This window comes from Podarcis filfolensis, assembly GCF_964270895.1.
Source record: "Podarcis filfolensis genome assembly, chromosome: 6".
In the NCBI taxonomy this organism is placed as follows: domain Eukaryota; kingdom Metazoa; phylum Chordata; class Lepidosauria; order Squamata; family Lacertidae; genus Podarcis; species Podarcis filfolensis.
In genome coordinates this window covers 6469756-6494048 of record NC_139609.1, presented here as the reverse complement: position 1 = coordinate 6494048, position 24293 = coordinate 6469756, and the positions used below count along the sequence as shown (strand labels likewise).

At 45.4% G+C, this 24293-nt stretch overlaps 1 protein-coding gene and 1 long non-coding RNA gene across 2 annotated transcripts in view; one reads left to right on the top strand and one right to left on the bottom strand.

The window, feature by feature from the left end:
* Window positions 1-2079: 2079 nt before the first annotated feature.
* Window positions 2080-24293, bottom strand: part of LHX4 (LIM homeobox 4) — a gene marked incomplete at its 5' end in the record, with an annotated part of 75555 nt that continues 53341 nt past the window's right edge. Inside the window, 4 exons of the mRNA XM_083621641.1 lie at window positions 2080-3725; window positions 7584-7755; window positions 9307-9461; window positions 12726-12928. Of these exons, the coding sequence (XP_083477767.1) occupies window positions 3331-3725; window positions 7584-7755; window positions 9307-9461; window positions 12726-12928 (925 nt within the window). The 3' untranslated portion in view covers window positions 2080-3330. The remainder of the gene's footprint in view (window positions 3726-7583; window positions 7756-9306; window positions 9462-12725; window positions 12929-24293) is intronic.
* LOC310765998 lies at window positions 7792-10487 on the top strand. The gene is made up of 3 exons (XR_014549913.1): window positions 7792-8931; window positions 8996-9147; window positions 10052-10487. It is a non-coding gene; the product is annotated as an uncharacterized lncRNA (long non-coding RNA).

Sequence of the window (24293 nt, the reverse complement as noted above, 5' to 3'; positions counted from 1 at the left end):
AGGGTCGTGGTAACAAATGACATAGAAATAGTTTACAGAGTTACAGTGTCTTAAAGGAAGATATTGAAAATGTGCATATATTGTCAGAAACATGACTGAGATTGTTTAGCTGTGGCACAGTGGACTTAGGCTTGGTCATTTGTACCTTCAGTCTGATCCTCATCGGGTCGCGTGGTCTTATTGTCTGTCTGTACCACTAATAAATGTATTGGGGGTAAATCAAATACCGACTCAAGGGAAATGTTTCTAAATTTTGATTGAAAATGAGACAGTGGTCTGGTCAGGAGAGATGTGGAGCTCATTCTACATGGGATCAGTAGTCATCTTTCACATGGTGTACGATGCTTGGCAAAACTGAACAAGTTTTTTTAAAAAAGCAAGACACACCAGTCCAAGTTATTACCAGCTCCATAAAACAGAAAGCAGTCTTCGCTTTCCCCCACAAAATCTTGTAGGGGCAACATTTTTCACAATGGAGGCAGAATTCCAATTAAATGCTTTTTTTTAAAAAAAAAGGAGCAGTGAGTGTTAATCTGGAGACTTTCAAAAGATACATTACAGGGTCTTTTTTCATTAGATTGTTTTGATTATGGAATGGCAGCTATGGAAGTCAGCAGAAACCCCTTGCCTAATTCAGTTCTGTTTATATTTTTCGCAATAACATGTTGAAAGCTTTTGCCATGGAATTAAAAACTTTACATATGCACTTTTCCCCTTAACAGCTATAATCTCTCCAAGGGAGAACCATACATACTTTCACACAGTGAAAGGCAGCATGTATTTGGGTCGAGAAGCTGCTATGTTCCTTTAGCATTTTACTGTGTCTTGTCCCATTCTTCTGTGATTTCAAAATAGGCCCCCAAACCCCACAAGAGCAAGTGAAAGCTTCTTTTTAGGCTTTGACTGTGTGATAGCTCAGTCGGTAGAGCGTGAGACTCATAATCTCCAGAGTTGTGGGTTTGAGTCCCACGTTGGCCAAAAAGAATCCTGCATTACAGGGGGTTGGACTAGATGACACTTGTGGTCTCTTCCAACTCTACAATTCTATGGGTTGTAGTCATTGCTAATATTTCAGTGGGTCTACTCAGGGTATGACATAGTTGGCTACCGCCCTGTTGGTTCAGGGACAGAATATTGAGAGTTTGCACGTGTAAGACTGGTACACTTGTGTGTGTAACCTCATTGGCAATCGTTGTGCTTGAGGTGTTAAAACTGATCTACCTGACTGCTCATTCAGAAAAAAAGTAATCGCATATTGAACACCTATGCATGGGCCAGTTTTCAGCTTCTCGTTACACTCATGTGACCTTGCTCCTTTTACTCAGTGAATATAGCAAGTTATTGTCTGAGAATGCAAGGAAAGACATAGTTCTTCCCTGAGCTATGTCTGCAAACAGTAACCAATTTATAGAAGACACCGTTAAGAGAAGCTTTCTGTGATTCTCAAATAACTGAGAAGGGCTATAAGACTATAGTAGTTCTAAGGGCAATGCAGTACTGAGGTATGTGAGTTAGGCTTGGAATGTGTATGAGTCTCTAAGAAAGTTCAAATTGTTCACAGAACTGCTTCAGTGAAAAGTTAAACAACTCTGATCTCAGATAGTCTATGAAACCCTCTTGACACATCTGGTTTCTGGCTAATGTCTTCCACCATATGATTGTCATGTTATTTTTCTTTCTCGGTCTTTTCATAGTCTTCCCACCCTAGAAAGCAGGGGTGGGGATCCCATGCACTCCAGAGATGGTTGTTGGAGAGCTCCCATTCCTAGCCACTGGCTCTTCTGGCTGGGGCTGATAAACACCATAGGTAGAGGGCCACAGGTTTCCTACCCCTGCTATGAAGCTTTCTTTGGCGGGTGAATTTTGAACAGCTTTAAATCTTCTAAAGGTTTGTGTCCTCGCAAACCGGTAGCAGCATAGCAATGGCAACAAAAATGTGTCATTTAGCATGGTGCCATATTATAACATGTACTGAAATAATGAGACAGCATAGGACTTTGCACTAGATTATAGGCATTGTCAAATTCTTTGTAATCCAATTTCCTATAAACTAAGACTCCTTTTTTCATTTCTGATCAGACGAAATATGCCTTGTGCTTGACTTGTATGCAGATTGCAGCCTTGGAGTAGTGGAGACGGTGTTAAAGGCCTAATGCGGACTTTTTGCCCGTGCTGGACCCTTGCATGCTCACATAGTTGATGGGGACTACAAGTCCAGTAAAATTGTGCATTGTGGAGAGATATTTTGTTGTTGTTCTTTTCATGAGAGGGAAAGTGTCCCAAGGTAAAAGGTACTGCTCTTGCAGTGGTTATAACCAGTGATGCCAGCAAATCAAGAAAATAACTGCTGTAATCGCCCCGTGACCCACCTGTGGTGTAGGATTTTCTAGCCTATGCAAAATCAGTTTTCCTCTCAGCTCCTCTGCAGCACGTTGTCCAATTGATCACAATGGTACCTCCTCTCCCCTAGCCGAAAACAGGACAGGCCTGGCTTGGTGACTGGGAAGGGTTGGAAATGTAGGAGATTAAATTGTATCTGCCTTGTTTTGGGTACTCTGCCTTGCCAGTTGGTACAGAGGCTGGGAAAAGAGAGGAAAGGGCAGCAACAGCCCCTGTGATGCTGCAAACTGCAAATGCTTAAAGGCTGCAATGTAGGTAGGAAGTAAAACCACCTGTGGCTGCCCCACCATTTATCCTGCATAAGGCAAAGATATACCGAAACAGCCAAGTAAATGTGAAGCTGCAGGACTGGGGGAGGAAGAAAATACAGAAGGGGCGGGGAAGGGGGGAATTGCAATCTCCCAATAACTTTCCATCCCTTCAGCAGTCAAGTCTGGATTTAGCAATATTGCATTTCCATTGGTTGACTACAGATGAGCAAATAAGGACAGTGGCCATGCCACATGAGAGCTGATGTGGAGCTGCCAAAGGCCAAACTGTTTAGCCATTTCAACATGTGCTAGTGTTGCACTCAACAGCAGAGCTCTATGGAACGAGTCAATAAACTCTTATTTACTACAGCTGGCACCCCTAAAGTCATACAAATACTATACACACCAATGTGCTCTGTTCAGGAGCAGTGCCTCCTATGTCCCACTCTTTCAGACAGAAAGCAAATATATATCTTAATACCATGTTTTCTTTCAGCTCTACAGGAAACAAATAGTGGATTCCCATTCTAAAATAATGGAAATGTTCTCGGAATGGCACGCCTGCGATCCTTGAAGTCTGATTGCCGTCCCTCAGTGGGTGTTTGTTTGTTTTTTTAGTATGCTTTCAGGCCCCAGAGAGCAAGTGGGGATATGGCAAAATTGAAGGGAGCGCGGAATTTTAAAAAGGAGGATGATCCATTTCATCAAGCCAAGAGGCAGGACTTGTTGGAAAGTCTGGATAACCAACGCTGCTTCCAGTAGAAATATCAGAGGTTGGGCCTCCAGCCATAGCTCTGAGTGTCTGACTCACCCCCTGCCCTCCATGTGCCATTATTCCTAAATTATTGTCCATTGTGTAATCCAGGCCATTTAGCAACGGAGTGTGTGATGGAAGGGATGATATGGAAGCGGGAGACTGTGGGATTCCGTAGGGGCTTCCATCCCTCAAGTCCTGATACGATTGTCCAGTCCCATCCATTGAGAAAGTACCGTTCATTAGCTGTCCACTAGCCACCTCACCAGCACTGTTATAAATTCTGTTGTTGTGGCCAAGCTCCGAGAGGATTTGGTCTTCTGTAAACAAAGCAAGGAAAACAGCATTTTAAGTGCGGCAGCAATAATAAGGGTCACTGCATACATTTGCCATGAAAGGAAGAAAGAAGAACGCTGGTAGTCTATCCAGTTGCAGTCCCATCCAAGACAGCCAACCGTTCTTAAGTCCATTGATGCCCATGGATTTAAGCTAGCCTTGTATCTAACCACCTGTCTGGTAGCTGTAGGCGACAGAGAATTGTAAAAAAGTTACTAGCCTGGCAGGTGAGGGACCTTCCCTGGGACAGCATAGAAACCCACCGGCAGGGCAGAACTGTCTCCTCTTCAGCACCTAGCAGACTAGTAAATGTTGCCACAGGCTAGTAACTTTTGTGACCTTATTTTTAGGGCTTATTTCAAGCACACTTCTGCCGCATCATGGCTTAAGTATCTTTTCCATCTCTGAAACAGGATCAACCCCATTCCAACTGGCTGTAGACCTACATTAACTGATTTCCCTTTCTTCTTCTTGTGGCAGTTATGAAGTTCTGCCAATCGAAAGACTGAGAAGCCTAATACATGCTCCAGTGCCCACTTCTGGAAAAGACTAACCAAAGCAGTGCAGATGATGAAAGACTGACATGTTTTAAATGCTCTGACAAACAGTAGTTCTGAAATTCTCAGACATATTTACATGGCAAAATTCATCAGTGTCATTGAAAGGTCTATACTGGCATCAAAAGCCAAACTGTAACAAAAAAGCCCTATTGTACCTGTGTGGAAAATGGTTGTCGTCGTCGTTTTTTAACAAAATACATTTACTATTTTGACTTATTTTTAAACCACCATTTCTTTCTCACATCTCCTTATTTGACTACTTGGTCCATCTCTCATCAACTTATTTCTGGTCACTTGCTGATTCAGCTCATATCTTTGTGTATTTAAGGGCATTGGTCAGCCAAACGTAAAGTGCTTAAGTCCAGTTTATTTCAGTGGCAGAGTTAAGCCTAGGCTAAACACACACACACCCCGACATTGTCATCAGTGGGACTTACAGGGGCTTAGTTTTTCAGCTGGTGCTTGTTTTTAAGTTTCTACCTTTTCATCAGCCACAACTGAACAGACCCATCTTGTGGCATCACTGTTTTAATGAGGATGCACAGCACCGCATTAAAAATGCACACAGAACACCACACAAAACTTTCAGTGGTATCTAACGTTTCACAAGCAGACTTATGGGAAATGCACACTTCCAGATCTGTTCCAAAGGGTCCCCAACCCTCTGGAGGAGATTTGCGGGGAGGAAGAGGAAGTCCCATTGTGCCAGCTGAAGGCCATTCCATGCACACACAGAGACACCTTTCTACACATTTAAAAGGAAGGAAAAATTCCAAACCTTAAAACAGGGAGAAGGTTTAATTAAATTGGATCTAGCTTTAGTAAAGGCAATCAAGTTTATATGGAGTTGCACATCTGTGAATATCTCTTTACTCTGCCAGATTTTATACGGCAAAGTTCAATTTGTGTGTACCAAGAAATAAGTCCCATTCAATTCAGTGGGGTTTACTCCCAGGTAACAGTATAAGATTCCAGTCTTCAAATGCTTTCGGGCAAGGTTCCAGATTCTCATGGCAATGCACAAAGCCCAGAGCAACTTGTGTCCCTGATATCTTCAGGACTCCTTATATCCTGGCTCAATCACTGAGATCATCTGGAAAAGCGCTGCTTGTTATGTTTAGGAGACCTGAGGCATTTAGTCAGTCTCATGCTGTGGAACACTTTTCCAGTAGAGATGAAACAGCAAGCCTCCTTGTTGGCTTTCAAGCATCTTTTCAAGCTCTTTTTATGCCAACAGTCCTTTGCAGCTGCTATTTATTTATCATTAGGATTAGCCCGCCTCTTTAATTACTAACTGTATTGTTTGAATGGTGCTTTTATGAATTATTGTTGTATACCACCCTTGGATTTTATGATAATGGCAGTATGGAAACGCTTTTATAATAAGAGGGTAAAAATACGTGTTGGTGCGTTGGTCTGGCTCTTCTTTTTTCCTCTTTTTATTATTGGTTGCACTTCTTGTTGTTGATGGTTATTTTTTATATTTTTAAAAAATCATCTTTAGCCTTAAATACCTTAAATAATGGGGATGAGACGTTTGAAGCAGGTAATTCAGGCTGCAATTCTCAACATACCCTCGGTCTAGCTCAGGGCCCTACAAGTGCAAAAGTAGGTTTCTAAATGGACTGTGCAGGCAGTTTCCTCACTGATCCAATAGTTTGGGGTTGAATGGGCAGAGCCATTTCAAGACTGCAGTTTTGCAGTGAAGCACTGATTCAGTCCTCCACTATACCACCCAACTGCTGCTTGGCAGGATTTTAAACTGTGGACTGGAGCAACTCAATAACTTATTTTATTTATTTAAGTCCATTTCTAAACAGCTTAATTTTAGGGGGAGGACACTTAAGCAGCATACAAGAAAACTCAAATGTATAATAAATTTACAATCTGTACAATCGAAATGCCTATGGAATTTAGCTTATGAGGAGGCTGTAAATTAGCTTTCCAAACAGTTGCCTTCTGAGCAAATGTTTGTGCATTCTTAAGAGAGGGAAGCATGTTTTGCTTCCAACCTGTTTTGGCTAATGATTTTGAATCCTGTTAAGAGCACAGGTGCTTTTAATGCGAGAAGAATCCCTGTGAAAAGCCAATGAGAAGTGTTATCTCATGGGATTATCAGTACAGAAATGTTTGCAGTGGGAGGGTCACATGACACCCATTCATTCCTGAACAGGAGCACTCCACACGGCGCCATTTTGCAGGTCCCACTGCCACATGTAGGGCCTTCTCTGCCTTGCAACTCCCACTAATAATTCTCTCTGGGTACTGGACTTTATATCTGTTTGATACTAAAAATCCAGTGGTGATACCAGAGGCTCCAAGTTTACTCACCAAAATTGGAAATGTGGTCGCCTATGGGACGATTTACCCAGCCATTCTCCAATCAAAGACTATGCATATAGCAAACTGGTTGTTTTGGTTGGGCGGGGTGGGAATTGTCACAAAAACAAACAGCCAATTCAACTTCCATCGGAGAACTTCATTATAACAAACAATTCAGAGGTTCAATTTGTCGTTTGAATTGGGCAGCTTGCACACAGTGAGGGCATGAAAGCAAAGGTTGGATTTGCTGCCCTCTCCGCTGCATGTAGAATGTTGCATTTGGACTGGGGCATATGCCTAGATAGGCATATCTCCCACGCAACCCATTCCTTTGGGTGGCCAGTGTACAATGCTTCTGTATGGGAGATTCTACATCGAAGAGGGGAAATCCCAAGCCTCCTTCATGCCACTGCTTTTGTAGCTAACATAGACTAAAACAAGTGTGGGGAACCTCAGGACTGGTGTCTGACTGCAGTCCTCCAGGACTTGCGTTAGCTCTGCTCTGTGCTTCCCTCCAGGCAATTTTGTCTGAGTATATTCTGTCCTTGAACTCGATAATGCCTCCTACGTAAATGGATGGGAGTGTTCATACGTAGAGAAACCCTATGACAGCCTTTCTCAACCTGTGGGTCCCCAGATGTTGTTGAACTACAACTCCCATCACCCCTAGCTAGCAAGGCCAGAGCTCGGGGATGATGGGAGTTGTAGTCCAACAACATCTGGGGACCCACAGGTTGAGAACCGCTGCCCTATGGCTTGCTTTTTTCTCTTGCCCTGCCCATCACCAGCATGCAGAAGGTTGCCCTCAGTCTGAAAAAAGTTCTCCATCCCTGAGCAAGGGCAACTTCAGGCACAAGCATATGAGCCTGTGGCTCAGTCTGCCTTGTAGAGCAAGTTTGCGTTGTCCTGTGGACGATAGCCCTAAGCCTTCCCCCAGTCTCTGCTCTCCCCCATGCCTACCTCTGAAGCTCAGCTCACTATCACTAACCCCACAGTCCTCTGCAGAGCTCTCCTTTTCATGTTTGCTGCCTCCTCGATTCCTCTTAACGCTCTTGTAGAACTGGCCCCAGCGGTGACGCCCAGCATCTTTCTTCAGACGTTTCTCTTTGGCTCTTCTGTTTTGAAACCAGACCTGGAGCCGTAGGAGATAAAGGAGGGAAAAGACAAGCATTGGTGGTGGCTTGAGAGTCCATCCAAGCAGAGAACTCTAGTGTGGTTCAGTGGACAGAGAGCAGCAATTTGATCTCCTGCATCTGAATTCAAGCCCTAATTCTGCCTTAGATACATCGATTTATTTTGTTATTTGTAGCACTTCTACCCTAAAGCCAAAGAAAAAGCTCCCAGAGTTGCATACTAACTACAGAAAGATGGACAGGACGAACAAAATGAAAATGCTGTAAGAGGGAGGAAGAAGCAAGCAAACTCAGACAAGTTCTTAGTTCCATGGTCGTCTGGTGTGGTGACCAGTAGGTGGAAAAGTTCAGAAGAGTTGGCTGATCTCTCTGTTATGCTGCAGTCAGGTGCAATGGCTGATGGAGGGAGAGAAGCCTAGCTTCTTGCAGCAGACCTGGAAGTGGCCATGCATCTGTTTTCTTCCCTCTGTTACAGCCTCGATTATGTGACTTTCTCAGCTTCAATTTCTGCATTCCAAAAATAATATCTGCATTGGGATAATATTTATTTCACAAGTTTATATACAGTTGTTTTTCTTCTGTAATAAAACCTCCAGGTGGTTTGCAAAAAAAGAGTAAAAAGATAAAATAGTTCCCCAATGTAAATTATTGCCATTATTAATGACATGCAGCAACTCCCCCCCAAAAAATTCCCAAGGCAGATTCATATCTGGGGTTATTGTTTCTGTGTATTACTCTGTACTTTTGTGCTTTTGTGTTGTAAACCACCCTATAATCCTTGAAGGGCATAAAAGAAACTTCATAGATAAATAACGTTCTTGCCAAACCAGACGATCCACAGTGCCGTGTGGCACAAACAGAGGCAGCTCCTAGTTTACCTGAAGAGGAGCTCCATGACAATACAAGCCTTACACACGCTCAGTTGATATGGTTAGTATGAAAATCTTTCCCTTGGAGGATGAGTGAGAGTTAACATGGGAGCACATGCTAGGAGGAAAGCCTTGGAGCTGCTTTTGACATCCCTAAAGATCTAAGAGGGTTTATTGTTGTGTCAAACCATCGGAAGATTCACCGGCCTTGCAATTAATATACCTCTGCATATGTTTGAACTGGTGTTGCTTTCTGCGCCTTCTCTGAACATGACCAGATGAAAAAGAGGAGAGGGTTAGTAAAAGGTACCGGATCGTGAAGGTGAGGGGATTTGCAAATTTCCCCACCTTGCTTGACAAGCTGCCACAGCTGATATTCCTTCTTCCACAACAGATCTTTATAAAAGCCCCAAAACTCTATACATTTCTTTCATTCTGTTTCTGCATCTGAGGTCCATAGCAGCCTCCAGAAATGCTTTATCAACCCCATGAAGTGCAGGATCGTGGAATTTTAACCCACAGGTAAAGGGACTTCCACTGCCTCCTTCTTGCACACACAAACCTCTCCTGCATGAGCTCAGCTAATGCCACCTGGCAAGTAATTAATGGCAAGTAATGAATGCTGTAGATCAATCAATTACTTAGTTGAGGACAGCATCTGCATTGTGCCATTTGGCTCACCTGTACAACCCGCATGTCCAATCCAGTTTCCGAAGACAGCTGCTCCCGCACATGCCTCGCTGGTTTGGGCGAGTTTTTATAGGCATTTTTTAATGTTTCTAACTGTTTGGCTGTGATGGTGGTTCGAGGCCTCTTAGCTCCAGCTTCTGAATCGTCTGTAACAGAACAGTTTCCTTTTATTTTGGCGCACAGAGCATGAAATGGAAGCTTAGGCAGAATATAGGTGTATGTGTGCCGTGAGTTTTGAAAGTGGAAGCTGCCTCAGAAATGAGAACAAGGTAAAACCAGCCTGCACTGTCCTTTTAACAGTAGGTTGATGCTATTGAGTGGCAATTTAGAGCCATTTGATTGCACAGCTTGCAGAAGCTCACAAATAAGAGAACCCAGACCTTGTTTGTTATCATCTAACTGTCTCGTGCTTTTGATTCTATAATTAACACTTCAACTGGAAATCATGGATCTCACTGTCAGTTGGATCTGCAAGCAGTAGCACGTGCAATTTTCTGCAGTTAAAACAAATGTATAAACAGACTCCCCAATCTGGTTTAGTCTCAGATAATTGCCTATGAATTTCAAGGAGAGCAGCAACAGCCTCTATCATCAGATCAGCAATAAAAATGCTAGTGTGAGGATACTCTCTGGTTGAAGTTGCCAGGCTGAAATGGGTAAAAAGAGCCTGTTTTTATTTCTGAACTCTCGCAATAAAGCAGCCATTCTAACAGTAGCTTTTTTTCTTTTATTGAAGGACAGAGTGCAAATTCTGGAAGAAGCATAACTGCCAAAGCCACAAATTCAAAAATGTTCCACAGAAGTACCCTACGTACTCTGATAACAAAACGTATTGCTATAGAAACACAAGACTCCCCTTCCTTCATATATAGACAGTTTAGCCATCCTGTTTGGTCCACGCCTTGGAATTCCTCCTCTCTTACTTTGCAGCCCCTTGGGCTGCAGAACTTTATGACACTGTAGCCATCGATAACGCTGAGTCAATAATAGAAATTGAGCAATATTCAATCTATGATCTCTTAGCCCTGCCCCCCCAGACCAATCCCCTTAGCACAAATAGGCATTGCATCACCCTAGCTAAATTGATTAGGTCAAAATAGAGTCCTTAATTAATGAGAAGTCAGGGCTTGTCAACATGAAATCCATTAAAGACCAGTTCAGTTTTAATTTCAGTCAGGCACTGTTTGGCAGTCTCCGTGGATTCATTAGTGTTTGGTGATCTATAGCCTCTTTCTGTCTCGCTTGCCTCAACCCACCCCCAATTCTGGGTTTTTCACCTACAGTAAATATTGGCATTTTAGACCTCGGGATGAAAAATGGGAGACTCTTTGGGTTAAGGGCCAGATTAAGCTGCTGTGTAAGATACAACTCTGTTGCCTCAAGCAGAGCTGAGCCCGGGGGGTTGCTTTTGGCTTGATGTTCCTTCATGCACAGCATCTTAAACAGAAAATAGATGGCATGCATCCCTCTGTTGCTCATCAATCCCCTGGGAATATAAGATTATTTCTGGAGATACATTTTGGGGGGGGGACCAAATATTTGGCCCAGTTCCGGGAGCTTGCGGGAGGAACTGAACAATTAGATGCTCAAGACTTGCCCCTGCTCCGTGCTTCCATGTACCCTGGCACAGCCATTTTGCCAAAGCTGAGGATGTGCCAAGGATGATGTTACGCAAAGAGATTCAGGCTGGGGAGGCTAACAGCAAGAGAGAAAACAATGTGTTGGAAAAGAGGTGGAGATCCTAGGGTGGCAGGACAGAGCCAGGCCTAGTGAAATGGGCAGGTTCTGACTGCCTTTTCCCAGTTCCCTGCACCTGTATTTTTTCAGGTAATACTGTCCATTCCAGTAGGATGTGTGTTCGCTCGGTAATTAATATGCCCATCTATTGCAACTCTTTCTGCGATAAGGAAAAAGAAGTTTTATGTGCACAGAACTTCAGAAGGAGATTTGGTGAGGTACATTAAATCTCGAGAAAAGGAAGAAGACATGCTTTCAGTAGGACAGCCCTTGAAATCCGAGGGAAGCAGGTACATCATTCAAATGGGAAAGCTACAAACTGCAAAGTTCGGCTTCCAGGCTTAGCTGCCACCTGGCCATGCCCTTGCTGTCTCTTAACACTGTTCATCCAAGGCATTCCTCCTTTCCTGAGACATAGAAATCTCTCCAAGAAACAAGGCCAGGCTTTGTGTCTGGAGTATGGAGTTTTGAGCTGGAACGCAGCAGCGCTTTGCTCCAGACCTTGCACAGCAGAAGGAGCCAGCCTGCAGCGTTCGGGCAACAACATCAAGTGGCCCAAGGCAGCAGGAGGGGTGACACGATTGGAGAAGAGCAGGAGAGCCCACCGGTCATGGCACGACTCTCCATTCCCCAGCTCAGGCAAGCCACCCCACGGTACAGGGATCTGCAGATTTACACCCTAGAGTGGTACCGGCATTTGGTTTCACTTCCATTCACGGCACACTTGCAAATGAGGCTGGCCAGAACTGATGTCCCGTATGTGTATCCATGTGCCAGGATTGGATCCCAGGTTCCCAGAGGGTTCAGTTCCTGCCTTGCAAACAAATTCCAATTGTCATTTCCCATAAACAGGTTTGCTACCTTTCCTGCTCACGTGTACCGTATTTTTCGGCCCATAGGGCGCACCGGCCCATAGGGCGCACCTAGGTTTTTTTGGGGGGGGGAATAAAGGGGAAAAAAATTATTCCCCACCAGGCGCTGGGCTGGGGCGGGGGAAGCCTGAGCTTCCCCCCACCCCAGCCCCCAGAACAGGCTGCTATCCGCAAGCCTAGGGAGCCCAGCGGGAAGTTGCACTGGTCCCCCCCAGGTTTGCTGGTATCTGCCCAAAGCCCGGGGCGCACTACTCAGCGCGCCCTGGGCTTTGGGATGCAGGCAGCTTTCCGCAAGCCTTGGGAGACCGGCGGAAACTCCCACGGGCTCCCAAGGCTTGCGGATAGCTTCCTGAAGAGGAGAGGGGTCAGTGCACACCGACCCCTCTCGCTCTCCAGGCTTTAGCGAAAGCCTGCACTCGCCCCATAGGATGCACACACATTTCCCCTTCATTTTTGGAGGGGGGAAAGTGCGTCCTAAAGGGCGAAAAATACGGTACTTACTGCTAACACTAGGTGGTGCCAGAGGAGAAAAGAGGGGCAAGTGCCCCCCCCCCCAAATATGGAGCTTGCCCCCCTCTGCTAGACTCCTGTCGTTAACATAATTTTCTTTCATACCTTGCCAACCTAGAAATATCCTTTGCCCTTCCTGCACCTGCCCCCCACCCTGGCCACCACTGATGTTAACCTGAAAGAAAAAGAACCATTTTTTTTCCTAATTCACACAAGCTCTCCTGTCTGTTTGTCCAGAAGCAACTGTATCTAGCCACAGAGGAATGCCTGGCATGTTTGCTGAATCCCTACCGTTCTGCTTGGCCGTCTCATAGTCTTCCTTGCACACCAGGCGTCCGTCTTCCATGAGGTAGAACTCATCACCTGTGGCCAGTTGGCGATTGCAGATGATGCAGGCAAAGCAGTGCAGGTGATAGACAAAGTCCTGGGCTTTCCTGACCACCTGCGTGGGTGGAATCCCCTGCTGGCACGCTGTACATTTCGTACCAAAACGCCTGCAGAGGAGAACAGAAAAAGACTACGCCTATAACCAGAGCAATATATATACTGTACTTGGTGCAGAAAAAAAGCACAGAAAGTAGCACTAGGCACAGATTTCAGCTGAACACAATTTTTTGCTCATATGACCCTTGAGCATAGCTGCCAACCGTCCCTTATTTGGCGGGAAAGTCCCTTATCCCAGTGCCGTGTCCCACTGCTGTCCCTTATTGATGATGTCCCTTAAATTTCCCGGGTTTCAAAGGAAGCAGCTCCTCTCCCTCCCTCCCTGCCGGCCAGGGAGGAGGGAGGCTCCAACTGTGTTGCTTGGCTGTGTTGCTCACCCAATAAGGAGTCTAAGAATGACTGGGGCGGTGGAGCCTTCATGCCTTGTGCCAATCAAATCGGCAGCATTGCCTGGGGACTCGCCTTTGCTCAGCGCTTCCCAGCGGAGAGGTGACGGCGGTTTTCCTTGCTGCATCCCCTTTGCCGGGTTGCTGTGCTGTGGGAACCACCGCTTGAGGCTTCATTTGGCTGCTGGCTGGGCTTTCTGCCTTTGGCTCGGAGGGGCTCAGAAGTTGAACTTACCTGTGCTCTGAAAATCCCTTATTTTGGCTGCTGATCCCTTATTTTCGAGGCTGATGGTCCCCTATTTTCAAATCTGTAAGTTGACAGCTATGCTCTTGAGAACTAGCCTAGAGTGTATGGGTAATGCCTGCTGAAATCTCAGAAGCCAGAGCCATTCCTATATCCACTTTTGTGAAGTGGAAGGCAGGGTTCCAGGGCCCTGTATAGGTATTTGCCCCTTCCAAGGACCAGCAAAACTAGAATAAATTAGGTAAAAAAGGCAACGCAGATTGGCACAATGCATGCAGCTTTTCTTGGTCGTACAGAGTATGGATTACCTGGGCACCAGTTTTTATTTCAAGGGTGGGATGTACACAGCTCTGCCTGTGGCAGAAAACCAGGATGGAGTGAGTCACTGTTCTGAGCAAGGGAGGCCAAGAGATCCTCTGAAGAAGAGAAGTACTCAAAATGAAGAGAAAGGGATGTGGACGAAGGGGCAGAGTTTAAAGCAGCAATCGACCCAATTATGCATGACATTTCACACAGCAGGGCTTAATCTTCTTCACTGGAGAGAGACTGGCCTAATGGATCGCAGGAAGGGTTGGTCTTAATGGTCCTTTTAACTAAAGCCTATGTGGGCCGTGCAGTTGCCCCCGCGAGGACAGTACATATTTCATCCACATTAAGTCTAAATTAATTACGGCTAAATAAATAAATTGTAGCTGGGATGATGAATACAGAATTAATTTAGAATGACGGGGTCTCGCGTGCGCCAATAATACTGAGCACAGCACACCTGCTGCATAGGGGAAAGGGAGGAAGTAAACACATCCTGGGTGAGATATTGTCCCCCTGCATGTGAGTGGGGCCCTAATGGTCTATAAGGCAGTGTTAAAAGCTGTGCTATGAATCAGTGCCCAAGACAGATAACAGTCTCGGAAGGGAGTGCAGCCACAGCATGCCAGCATGACAATGTGAACATAATCGGCAGAGTCCCAGTCCTGCGCAGTAGATGTTTATGCCCTTGGAATTCAAGGATGCCATCTGTGAATTGTGGAGTCTCTTCCCACAAAGTTGCAAGAAAGTTGAGGCTGCACAAACTGCTCTAGCAAGTAACAGCAACACATTCGGTGCATTGAAATGTTTACCACCAGCCGATTTGTACTCCAACCGGCAAGCAGGGGCGTCTTACCCATAGAGGATAGTGGCGCTGGGCGCCAGGGTGCCAAGTTCTGGAGGGCGCCAGGGAAGAGGCAGAGGCTGGACTCAGCGCCTCCCAGCATCAGCACGCCACCCTTGCCCGCCTCCGCCATGCTGCCTGTGCCAAAGCAGCACTGTGCCCGGAGCCTCCGTCTGCCGTGGCCACCGTGGCACAAAGCGGCCAGCTGAGCCAGGAGGTGCCGCGTCCAGCCTCCGCCTCTTCCCCGCCAGAGGAGCCGCCCTCCAGCTGCTGCCCGCCTCCTCCAGCCCTGCCAGCAGCCCTGTCCTCCCTAAAAAACTCTGGGAAGCGGGGAGGGGGGACGCTGGAGGGAGCTTTGAGAGCCAATGTGGTGTAGTGGTTAAGAGCGGTAGACTCGTAATCTGGGGAACCGGGTTCGCGTCCCCACTCCTCCACATGCAGCTGCTGGGTGACCTTGGGCTAGTCGCACTTCTCTGAAGTCTCTCAGCCCCACTCACCTCACAGAGTGTTTGTTGTGGGGGAGGAAGGGAAAGGAGAATGTTGGCTGCTTTGAGACTCCTTAGGGTAGTGATAAAGTGGGATATCAAATCCAAACTACTATTCTTCTTCTTCTTTGCACCACGGCGCCAGATATGCTTAAGAAGGCCCTGCCAGCAGGTGACTGCAAAAAGGCTCCCACAGCTCCTTTTGGGTTTTGCTTATTGGGTTTCTGCTCCTTTGGGTTATTTTCAGATATATATACTTAAAACATCTCAGGTCTACACCCACAGAAAACATAATATGCAGTTCAACCCTTAAAGTGCCCTTCTCTGTTAGAGCATCTCAAGAAATGCAGGTGTTCCCGTCTGCCTGATTTGTAGCTTGCATTCAGTTTCCAATGTCCTCTGCATCGCACAGAAAGAGAGAAAGAGACTGTGCTCCTATATTCTGGGACAGCATATACCCATAAAGTCACATTAAGGCAACATTAAGGAGCCACATTTATTTTAAGTGCCGGAAAAGCAGAGTCATAGCATCACAGTTCAGCCATGCAGCCACTTGATTTTATGGCCTACCTTCCCAAACCTAAACTGCAGCTAATCAATCTGCAAATGCAGGAAAGAGCATAAAAGCCACTTGCAGAAATTCACCTCTCGGTTTTCCTAAGCGTCGACACGTGAGTTCTGGTTAGTAGCAAAAGCAAAAAACATTTACTCGCTATCTTTGGCAATTTATGCACACCTGCAGGCTACTGTCCTACAACAATAACAACATAAAAATGGGAGAGTAGTGGTAAATAAATCTCCAGGCCTTCTCCATGATAACCACCTTTTTGGCTGAAAATAATATTGTATTGTTTTATAGCATGAATGGATGTCCTTGCAATACAATGAAAAACAGTTGACCTGGGGTGTTTAGATCAGGCCTCATTCATTGACATTTGGGCTCTCTTTGTATTCATACTACTTCTCCTTCTGACCCTGCTGCCCTCTATTCCCATCTTTGCCTGTTCTTTAAACAGCTTCCACCACCGTCCTTCTAGTCAGCGTGCTGGTCTTGATTCTATAACCGGAAATAGGACATCGGTTCCTTCCACCCCAGTTGTACACCCAATCCTTAGAACCGGGGGCTTTGCAAGGGAGGGGTACTGGGGGCAATTGCCACAGGGTTTTCTGCATGGAGGGGCCTCATACACGAGAGAGCATCCTCAGCCTTGGCACTGCTGCATTTTGTCAACTTTTGTAAGCTGCAGACAGCGAGGGCTTGGACACTTATGTGTTGCCCCCAGAAGGAAAATGCATCCCCCAAAATAAAAAAGGAACAGCATGAAGGGAGAATAGAGGAGATGGGGGATCATTCTGGCTGATCAGCTGAAATGCTTGTGCAGTTGGAATGACTGGAAGAGCACAACCCATTTGAATTCCACCCATTGTATTTCTTCTTTTAATCGGGGGCCTTTTTTGGTTCTGACAAATCGGGAATGCAGAAGCAGGTATACAGCATGGAATGGCGATGGAAGAGAACTGTTGTTGCATGCCACCCCAATCTCTGAGTGGTGTGAGATTCCAGGGGTTCCAGGCGTGCTCACCCAGGGTGTGACTGTGGTGTCTTTATGATATATGGTTCATTTACACATATATACACAATGGTACACATATACTGAGTGCTCACTGGAAGCACAGATTGTGAAGCTGAGGCTCCAAGACTTTGGCCACCTCATGAGAAGAGAAGACTCCCTGGAAAAGACCCTGATGTTGGGAAAGATGGAGGGCACAAGGAGAAGGGGACGACAGAGGACGAGATGGTTGGACAGTGTTCTTGAAGCTACCAGCATGAGTTTGACCAAACTGCGGGAAGCAGTGGAAGACAAGAGTGCCTGGCGTGCTCTGGTCCAGGGGGTCACAAAGAGTCGGACACGACTAAATGACTAAACAACAACAGTGGTACCTCTGGTTACAAATGCTTCTGGTTACAAACGCTTCAGGTTATGAGCTCCGCTAACCCAGAAGTAGCTGCTCCTGGCTGTGAACTTAGCCCCAGGATGCGAATGGAAATTTCACACTGGAGGCGTGTGCGCAGCGGGAGGCCCCGTTAGTGGAGGCACACCTCAGGATAAGAACGGTTTCAGCTTAAAAATGGACCTCCGGAACAAATTAAGTTCGTAATTAGAAGTACCACTGTACAACCTAAGCCCATGATGGAGGGGTTCACAGCGTTAACACTCTGAGAGGGTTTTGCTTTTCCCATAGGCACAGCTCTGGATCCAAACAAACATCAGGCATCGTGCTCTGCCCCTCTCTCCTGCTTGCTCTAAAAATATCTACTACAAACTCTGCCTTTGCCTTCTAACTCTGAGTCCTCTCTCTTTGGCTTTCTTCATGGCTCATCACCTTCATTTTGTCCTGTAAATGGCTCACCTCAAGAGGAAACTGCCTGCCTTATTTAACTTTTAACATCTGCTGGGTCCAGGGATTAAGAGTCTGGCACCCACAAACTCATAACAATATTAACGGAGTGCTTCACAACCAACATAATGTACAAAGCCATCCTAGGGGCATCATCCATAAGTCCACTGCTCCTGAGTATTGCCTACCTTGTGTGTGTGTGTGTGTGTGTATAATTAGTTTTTTAACATATCATTTTCAACAATTATTAAACATACTTTTATATAGTATACAATTTTTTTTACTTCCATCAATCACATCTGAAAGTTTTCCAATCTTTTCACTTGAGTATTGCCTACTTTGTGAGCATAAGGGGTAGTAGTGCCATCTTTCTGGTATCAATAGGGCCTATCTGCCGCAACAGAAGTGACAGCTTGGCTCATGAAGGCCAAAGCTCCACCCTGTATATTCAACAGCTTTTAGTTCCATGGAAGCCACTTCCAGGCCGGTTGGGTCACAAGGGCCATTTCTCAGGGGCCAACAAGCCCTTGTTTTCTCGAACTATGAACAACCCCCTTCCATCCAAGATGGTGCCACTAAAAGGAGAGGAGGATCAGTTCTAACTTGACACTGCCAGAAGAGGGAGGGCAACATTGACCATTGATTCAAAATAATCATCCAAAAGTTCACTTTGAAAAATCTGTCGCAAACAAGATGGTCCTTTGGAGAACCAGCTACACAGGTTCTTCTTGTCCTGTCCTGTGACAGGGAGTTTTGAAGATTTTAACATGAAAATGGTCAATGAGTTGAAAAAGGAGGTGGCAGTTTAAATAGGAGGCAAACTCTTTGGTAAAAACAAACAAGCCTGAAAATATTTGAAATACATTTCATGGCAGCAATCTGGGCATAAAGTCCTTCAAAGATTTGACTGTGTCAACAAAATCCTAACAGATGAAAGAGGAACAGCATGGAAACACAAATCAGTTTTCCCAGGTGATGGCAAGCTAACTGGCAGAGACAAAAAGGATGGTTCAAACATACTACAATCTCTCAAGTGGAACTGAACAAGAGCTCCTGGGTTTCCCCAGAAATTGTGGGTTTAATTCAATTCCTGACAAGACTTTATCACTCTTCCCAAAATAATGCTACACTTGAAAAGGGATGCAGTAACTTTAGTGAGAGCTTACCTAAAAGATCTTCAAATCTCTGTTCCCTGATCTGAAATATTTCATTTTCTTCTTGGATACTGCAGAAGATGTAATGGACCTGAGATTATTGCATAAAGTAGTTTGAAGATCACTTAGAGTAAGAACCTGGTAGAGGTGTTTCCAAAATGTATCATAGCTGATGATAATCTTTAACTAACTCTGCCTATTTCAAACGCTGAAGGAGAAAGAGTATTCTCTAAATCATATCTTGCGAAAAGTAAATTATGGTAAGCAATGCAGCAGTCAAGGCTGTGATCGTTATCTGTTCTCTCTACAGAATAAGATATTGGAGAGAAATGTCTCCTGATAATCTCATTGCTGATTTTGCTGCTCAAAAGAATAAGTTATCCAAGGCCGAATTCAACTAACCTTGTGTGCTGGCAGAAGCCAGTGCAAGGACTCTCAGTAACAAAGTGAGCCTCTCTTCTCCCTCTGTGCCCAATACCTCACCCAAAATCTGCTTGGAAGAGTCAAGAGATCCCCCAAAACAGCAAGGGGAGGGAGGAGACGGGAGATTGTTCTGTCTGGCAAGCAAAAATGTTTACACTGACGAGCAATTGTAATAGTGCCCGATGTTGAGCGCCACTCAAATTTTCTACAGTAATGTAACATCTACAGTAATCTGAATGTGGTTTGTCATTGTGTATAAATATATTCCTTAGATTTGTTTATGTTTGTTTATGGATCCCAGATGCAGAAGGACTCAAGGCATGTTTGCAAGCGAACTTTATAAAATTGGCTTCAAATTCTAGAGGCATATCTTAACACACTCTTTCTGACATCAAATCAATATGCTTTTTAATGGATTGCATGCACATTTGCTCTCTTTGAGGGTTTTCACAGCGGAGGTGGGGAGGAGAATGGTGTTAGCACATGGCAGAGGTTTTCAACCAGTGTGCCATGGCACCCTGGGGTGCCTTCAGTGATGGTCAGGGGTGCCACGGGCAACACTGGCCTCTGTCCCTCTTTCCTTCCTTCCCTCCTCTGATGCCCTCTTGCGTCTCTGCCTCCCAAAGGCTTGCACAGCTGTTTGTTGCAGCAGCCCTGGCCACAAGCTCCCCAGGCCCCTGTGGGGCAATGTGAGGGGGAACCTCTTTTGGGGGTGGAGGGGCAGCTCAGAGACCAGGGGGGGCAAGCAACAGCTGCCCGGAGGACTCCCAAGGAGAAGGGAGAGGAGAGGAGGCTGAGGGAACACCCTAGAAGAAGAAGAAGAAGAAGAAGAAGAAGAAGAAGAAGAAGAAGAAGAAGAAGAAGAAAAAGAAGAAGTAGTAGTAGTAGTTTGGATTTGATATCCCGCTTTATCACTACCCGAAGGAGTCTCAAAGCGGCTAACATTCTCCTTTTCCCTTCCTCCCCCACAACAAACACTCTGTGAGGTGAGCGAGGCTGAGAGACTTCAGAGAAGTGTGACTAGCCCAAGGTCACCCAGCAGCTGCAGGTGGAGGAGCGGGGAAGCGAACCCAGTTCACCAGATTACGAGTCCACCGCTCTTAACCACTACACCACACTGGCTCTCTACACAGGAGGGTGTTCAAGAAAGGGTGAGAGGCTGCCTGCTCTGCAGGCAAGGGGTGACATAACTGGGCCCCTGAGCCCCACAGGGGTGCCACAGAAAGAATGTAGTTGGTCAAGGAAGCCGTGACTCAAAAATGTTGAAAACCTCTGCTGCATGATATAGTGTACATAATAGAGTGAATGGGGAACCCCTCAAAAATTCTGTCCCTGCTCCTCTCAGAGTCATACGCCCTGCTCAGAACACAGGATTAAATGCACTCCTCCCTACATGGTGACTAGTCTCCTGCCAGAACCTTCCAAGCACCATGATTACACTTTAATACATCTTTTTGCCTCTATTCACGTTGCATGAAAAATGTTCCGCTCTCGTAAAAAACATGTTCTTTAATGGCACCTGTCAGAGACTATCAGCAGTCTGGAAATGTGGCTAAGTAAACACGCAATTTGTTACCGAGGGCAGCAGCAGCAATTGCTGGACATCAGATCAATCAGTTTTTAAAAGGCAAATTAATAAAAGGATACGTGGCGGCATAAACACATTAACATGGGGAATTCATTCAATTCCTCCCCCAGTTGGATGCCTCTGTGAGTAATAGAAGAGCAGCCAGGTTCTACCTAAAGAGAACTGCTAGCTTCAGCGCTAATATTGCTGCATTTGGCAGCCATTGGGTTTGCAGGGATATGGCAGAACTGTGATGTCAGTCAAAGGGCCTCTTCACACATTAAATGTATGGTGTGCAACCTAAAATGTTTAAAGTGAGTGTTTAAACAAGTGCATTGTGGATGCAAAGCAAGCCCTTTGGTTATTTAAAGTCTGAGTCAAGTAATCCACCTTTTGAGGCTAACCAGTTTTAAGACAGCATACATTTTCAAGAATTGCAGTCCAACATTCCTCCTCAAATCCCTGCACTGACTTTACACCAGCCCCAGTTGATGGGTAAAGGTAAAGGGACCCCTGACCATTAGGTCCAGTTGTGACCAACTCTGAGGTTGCGGCGCTCATCTCACTTTATTGGCCAAGGGAGCCGACGTACCGCTTCCGGGTCATGTGGCCAGCATGACTAAGCCGCTTCTGGCGAACCAGAGCAGCGCACGGAAACGCTGTTTACCTTCCCGCCGGAGTGGTACCTATTTATCTACTTGCACTTTGACGTGCTTTCAAACTGCTAGGTTGGCAGGAGCAGGGACCAAGCAACGGGAGCTTATCCCATCGCAGGGATTCGAATCGCTGACCTTCTGATCAGCAAGTCCTAGGCTCTGTGGTTTAACCCACAGCGCCACACACATCCCTCACGGTACTGTCATTCAAATGGTCTGCAAGTGCTGTGTCATGTGAATAATTATGTGGGGCAGGGATTACCCCCCCCCAATATTTTATTCATATTGGCACCCCTGATTCCGACTAAACATCAGGAAGAAGCTTTGGACAGTAAAAGCTGTTCGACAGTGGAACAAACGAGATGATCCTCAGGCTCCGTTCCAATTCTATGAAATGTCCCCCACCCCATGACATTATTAGCATTTATGTATTATCCGGAGAAGCATTGTTGATGCTTGAAACATATCTGGCTTGCAGTAGTGCCCAGCAGTTGGATCTGGTCTTGGGAGTCTCAACCTACCCAAAATCCAAAAGATGACTAAATAAAACTGAAAGCAACAGTCTTGACATGACGACTTGGCGCTCACCAACCTGCTCTGTCAAGAACTTCAGGAAGAGTCTTGGCAGTGCTGGTAAGAGCTCCAGTTAGTGCACTGAAAGTACATTCTGTTCCAGAGGCCGGGGGTGTCAGACAAGCAACTTCCAAAAGCTGCGTGCAATTTAACAGTTTGAAGCACCGGAAGGAATTCATTCCATGGCAACCACTTCAGTTGTCCCACGGGGGACGGAGAAGCCACAGGGCTTTTGGGACCAGTGTGAAAAGTCTATTGGCATTGTGGAAAGAACGGGGAGGCACAATTTTTAAATGCTTTTCAGAGTTGCTGAAATGGCTAAAGGCAGCCCTAACACAACCACTGTTTCATTTTGATAGCAAAAGCTTTTGAACATGGTTTGGAGGGCCTTGGTTTTGTTTGTTTTCCTCTGGCATTGTGGTGTTGCTCATGCTGTTTTTACATTTATATCTCGCCTTTCCTCCAAGTTGGTACAAATTGTTCTTCCTCTCCCCATTTTACCCTCACAACCACCCTGTGAGGAAGGCTAGGATGACAAGCACGAGGGGGGGGGGAGAGATATGTTCTCCTGAAGAGAAAACGACCATGGAGTTAAGGATAAAATGCTCAAAAGGGAGGCCACTGATGAAGACTAAAAGTTGAAATGCATCTGACCATTCTAATTTTAATTAGACTGCATCTTATAAATAAGGTGCAGGAATGCTTTATAAACATGTTGTTTGTAGAATTTATTTTATTTTATGGAATATTAAATATCAATTTCTATGACTGTAACTCTCCAGCATTTTATTTGCAATGGAAGCAAAAACCTTTTTTGGGGGGGAGAACCCCTACCTGAGATTATATAGTCATGTTAGGCTATAAAGGTAAAGGTAAAGGGACCACTGACCATTAGGTCCAGTCGTGGCCGACTCTGGGGTTGTGGCGTTCATCTCGCTTTATTGGCCGAGGGAGCCGGCGTACAGCTTCTGGGTCATGTGGCCAGCATGACTAAGCCGCTTCTGGCAAACCAGAGCAGCGCACAGAAACTCCGTTTACCTTCCCGCCAGAGTGGTACCTCTTTATCTACTTGCACTTTGACGTGCTTTTGAACTGCTAGGTTGGCAGTAGCTGGGACCGAGCAACGGGAGCTCACCCCATCGCGGGGATTCGAACCGCCAACCTTCTGATCAGCAAGCCTTAGGCTCTGCGGTTTAACCCACAGCGCCACCCGCGTCCCATGTTAGGCTATATAATGGCCCAATTATCTACCTCTGTGCAATGGCAGCTTTATATTTGTAAATGCCGGCAATAAATATCAATACAACTACCGTTCACCCACCACAACCTAATATTTAAGATATTGGCCTAATCACGCATGACACCAAATGCAATGTGGTTTTTCTTGATATCAAAAGCATCCTCTCTGTTCAACAGCAAGGAGGAAGGACACAACCCAGGTGTTTGCCTCCCTCCTGCTGCCCTAGCTGAAATCCATGCTTTAGGACTGTGGCTCCACGCTCTACCTCTTCATCTTGCATCTAAATATCTCAGGCGTCTTCTGTGATTCATCCCATCCATATGACTCATGGCTGAAGGTGACAGCGGCCTGACTGGAAGAAGAGGGAGCCAGGAAGTGCCCTTAGCCTTCCCCAACCTCGTACCCTCCAGATGTTCTAGACGACAACTCCTGTGATGGCTGGGCTGATGGGAGTTGTAGTCTAAAACATCTGGCGAGCACCAGGTTGGGTGCTACTTCAAGACTATCCTTTTTAAATCGTTGCTTATTGTCTTCACAAAACAAACAGCAAAATAAAGTATAATAGGCAATTATGTGTGTCCTAAACAATTAGGAATTTAACAGGACTAGGCAAGATTCACTATTTCCTTGTTTATGCCTTCATATGATTTCATTTGATTCCAGGATCTTACAAAAGATCAAGGGCATCCTTTATCACATGGGTCTGTTGTTTTTTTTTATTTTTATTTTTATTTTTTTTATTATTATTATTCTAAGATATTATAATAATTATAATAATAATTCTAAGATATCACTCCTGCTTTCCCCTTCCAATGGAGATGTCAACCAGATAGAATAAGCAAAAAATCAAAGTAAAAATAACAACAGTCCAATTATTTAAAATATCTAAGTAAATAACAAGTATGTTACCATGCTAAAACAGCATTAAAAGAACCCAGGAAGCTGAAACTCACAGATAGTAAAACAGCAAAAGGATCTAAGGATGGTTGAGAAACAAGACTCAGAAAACATTTCTCTTCAACTATGGCTTTTTAAATGTGTTGGGGGGCCATTGGTTTTTTTGTTTTTTTACTATATATTTTGCATTTTTCTGTTGTGAATGGACCTGGGATCTTCAGATGAAGGGTGGTATATAAT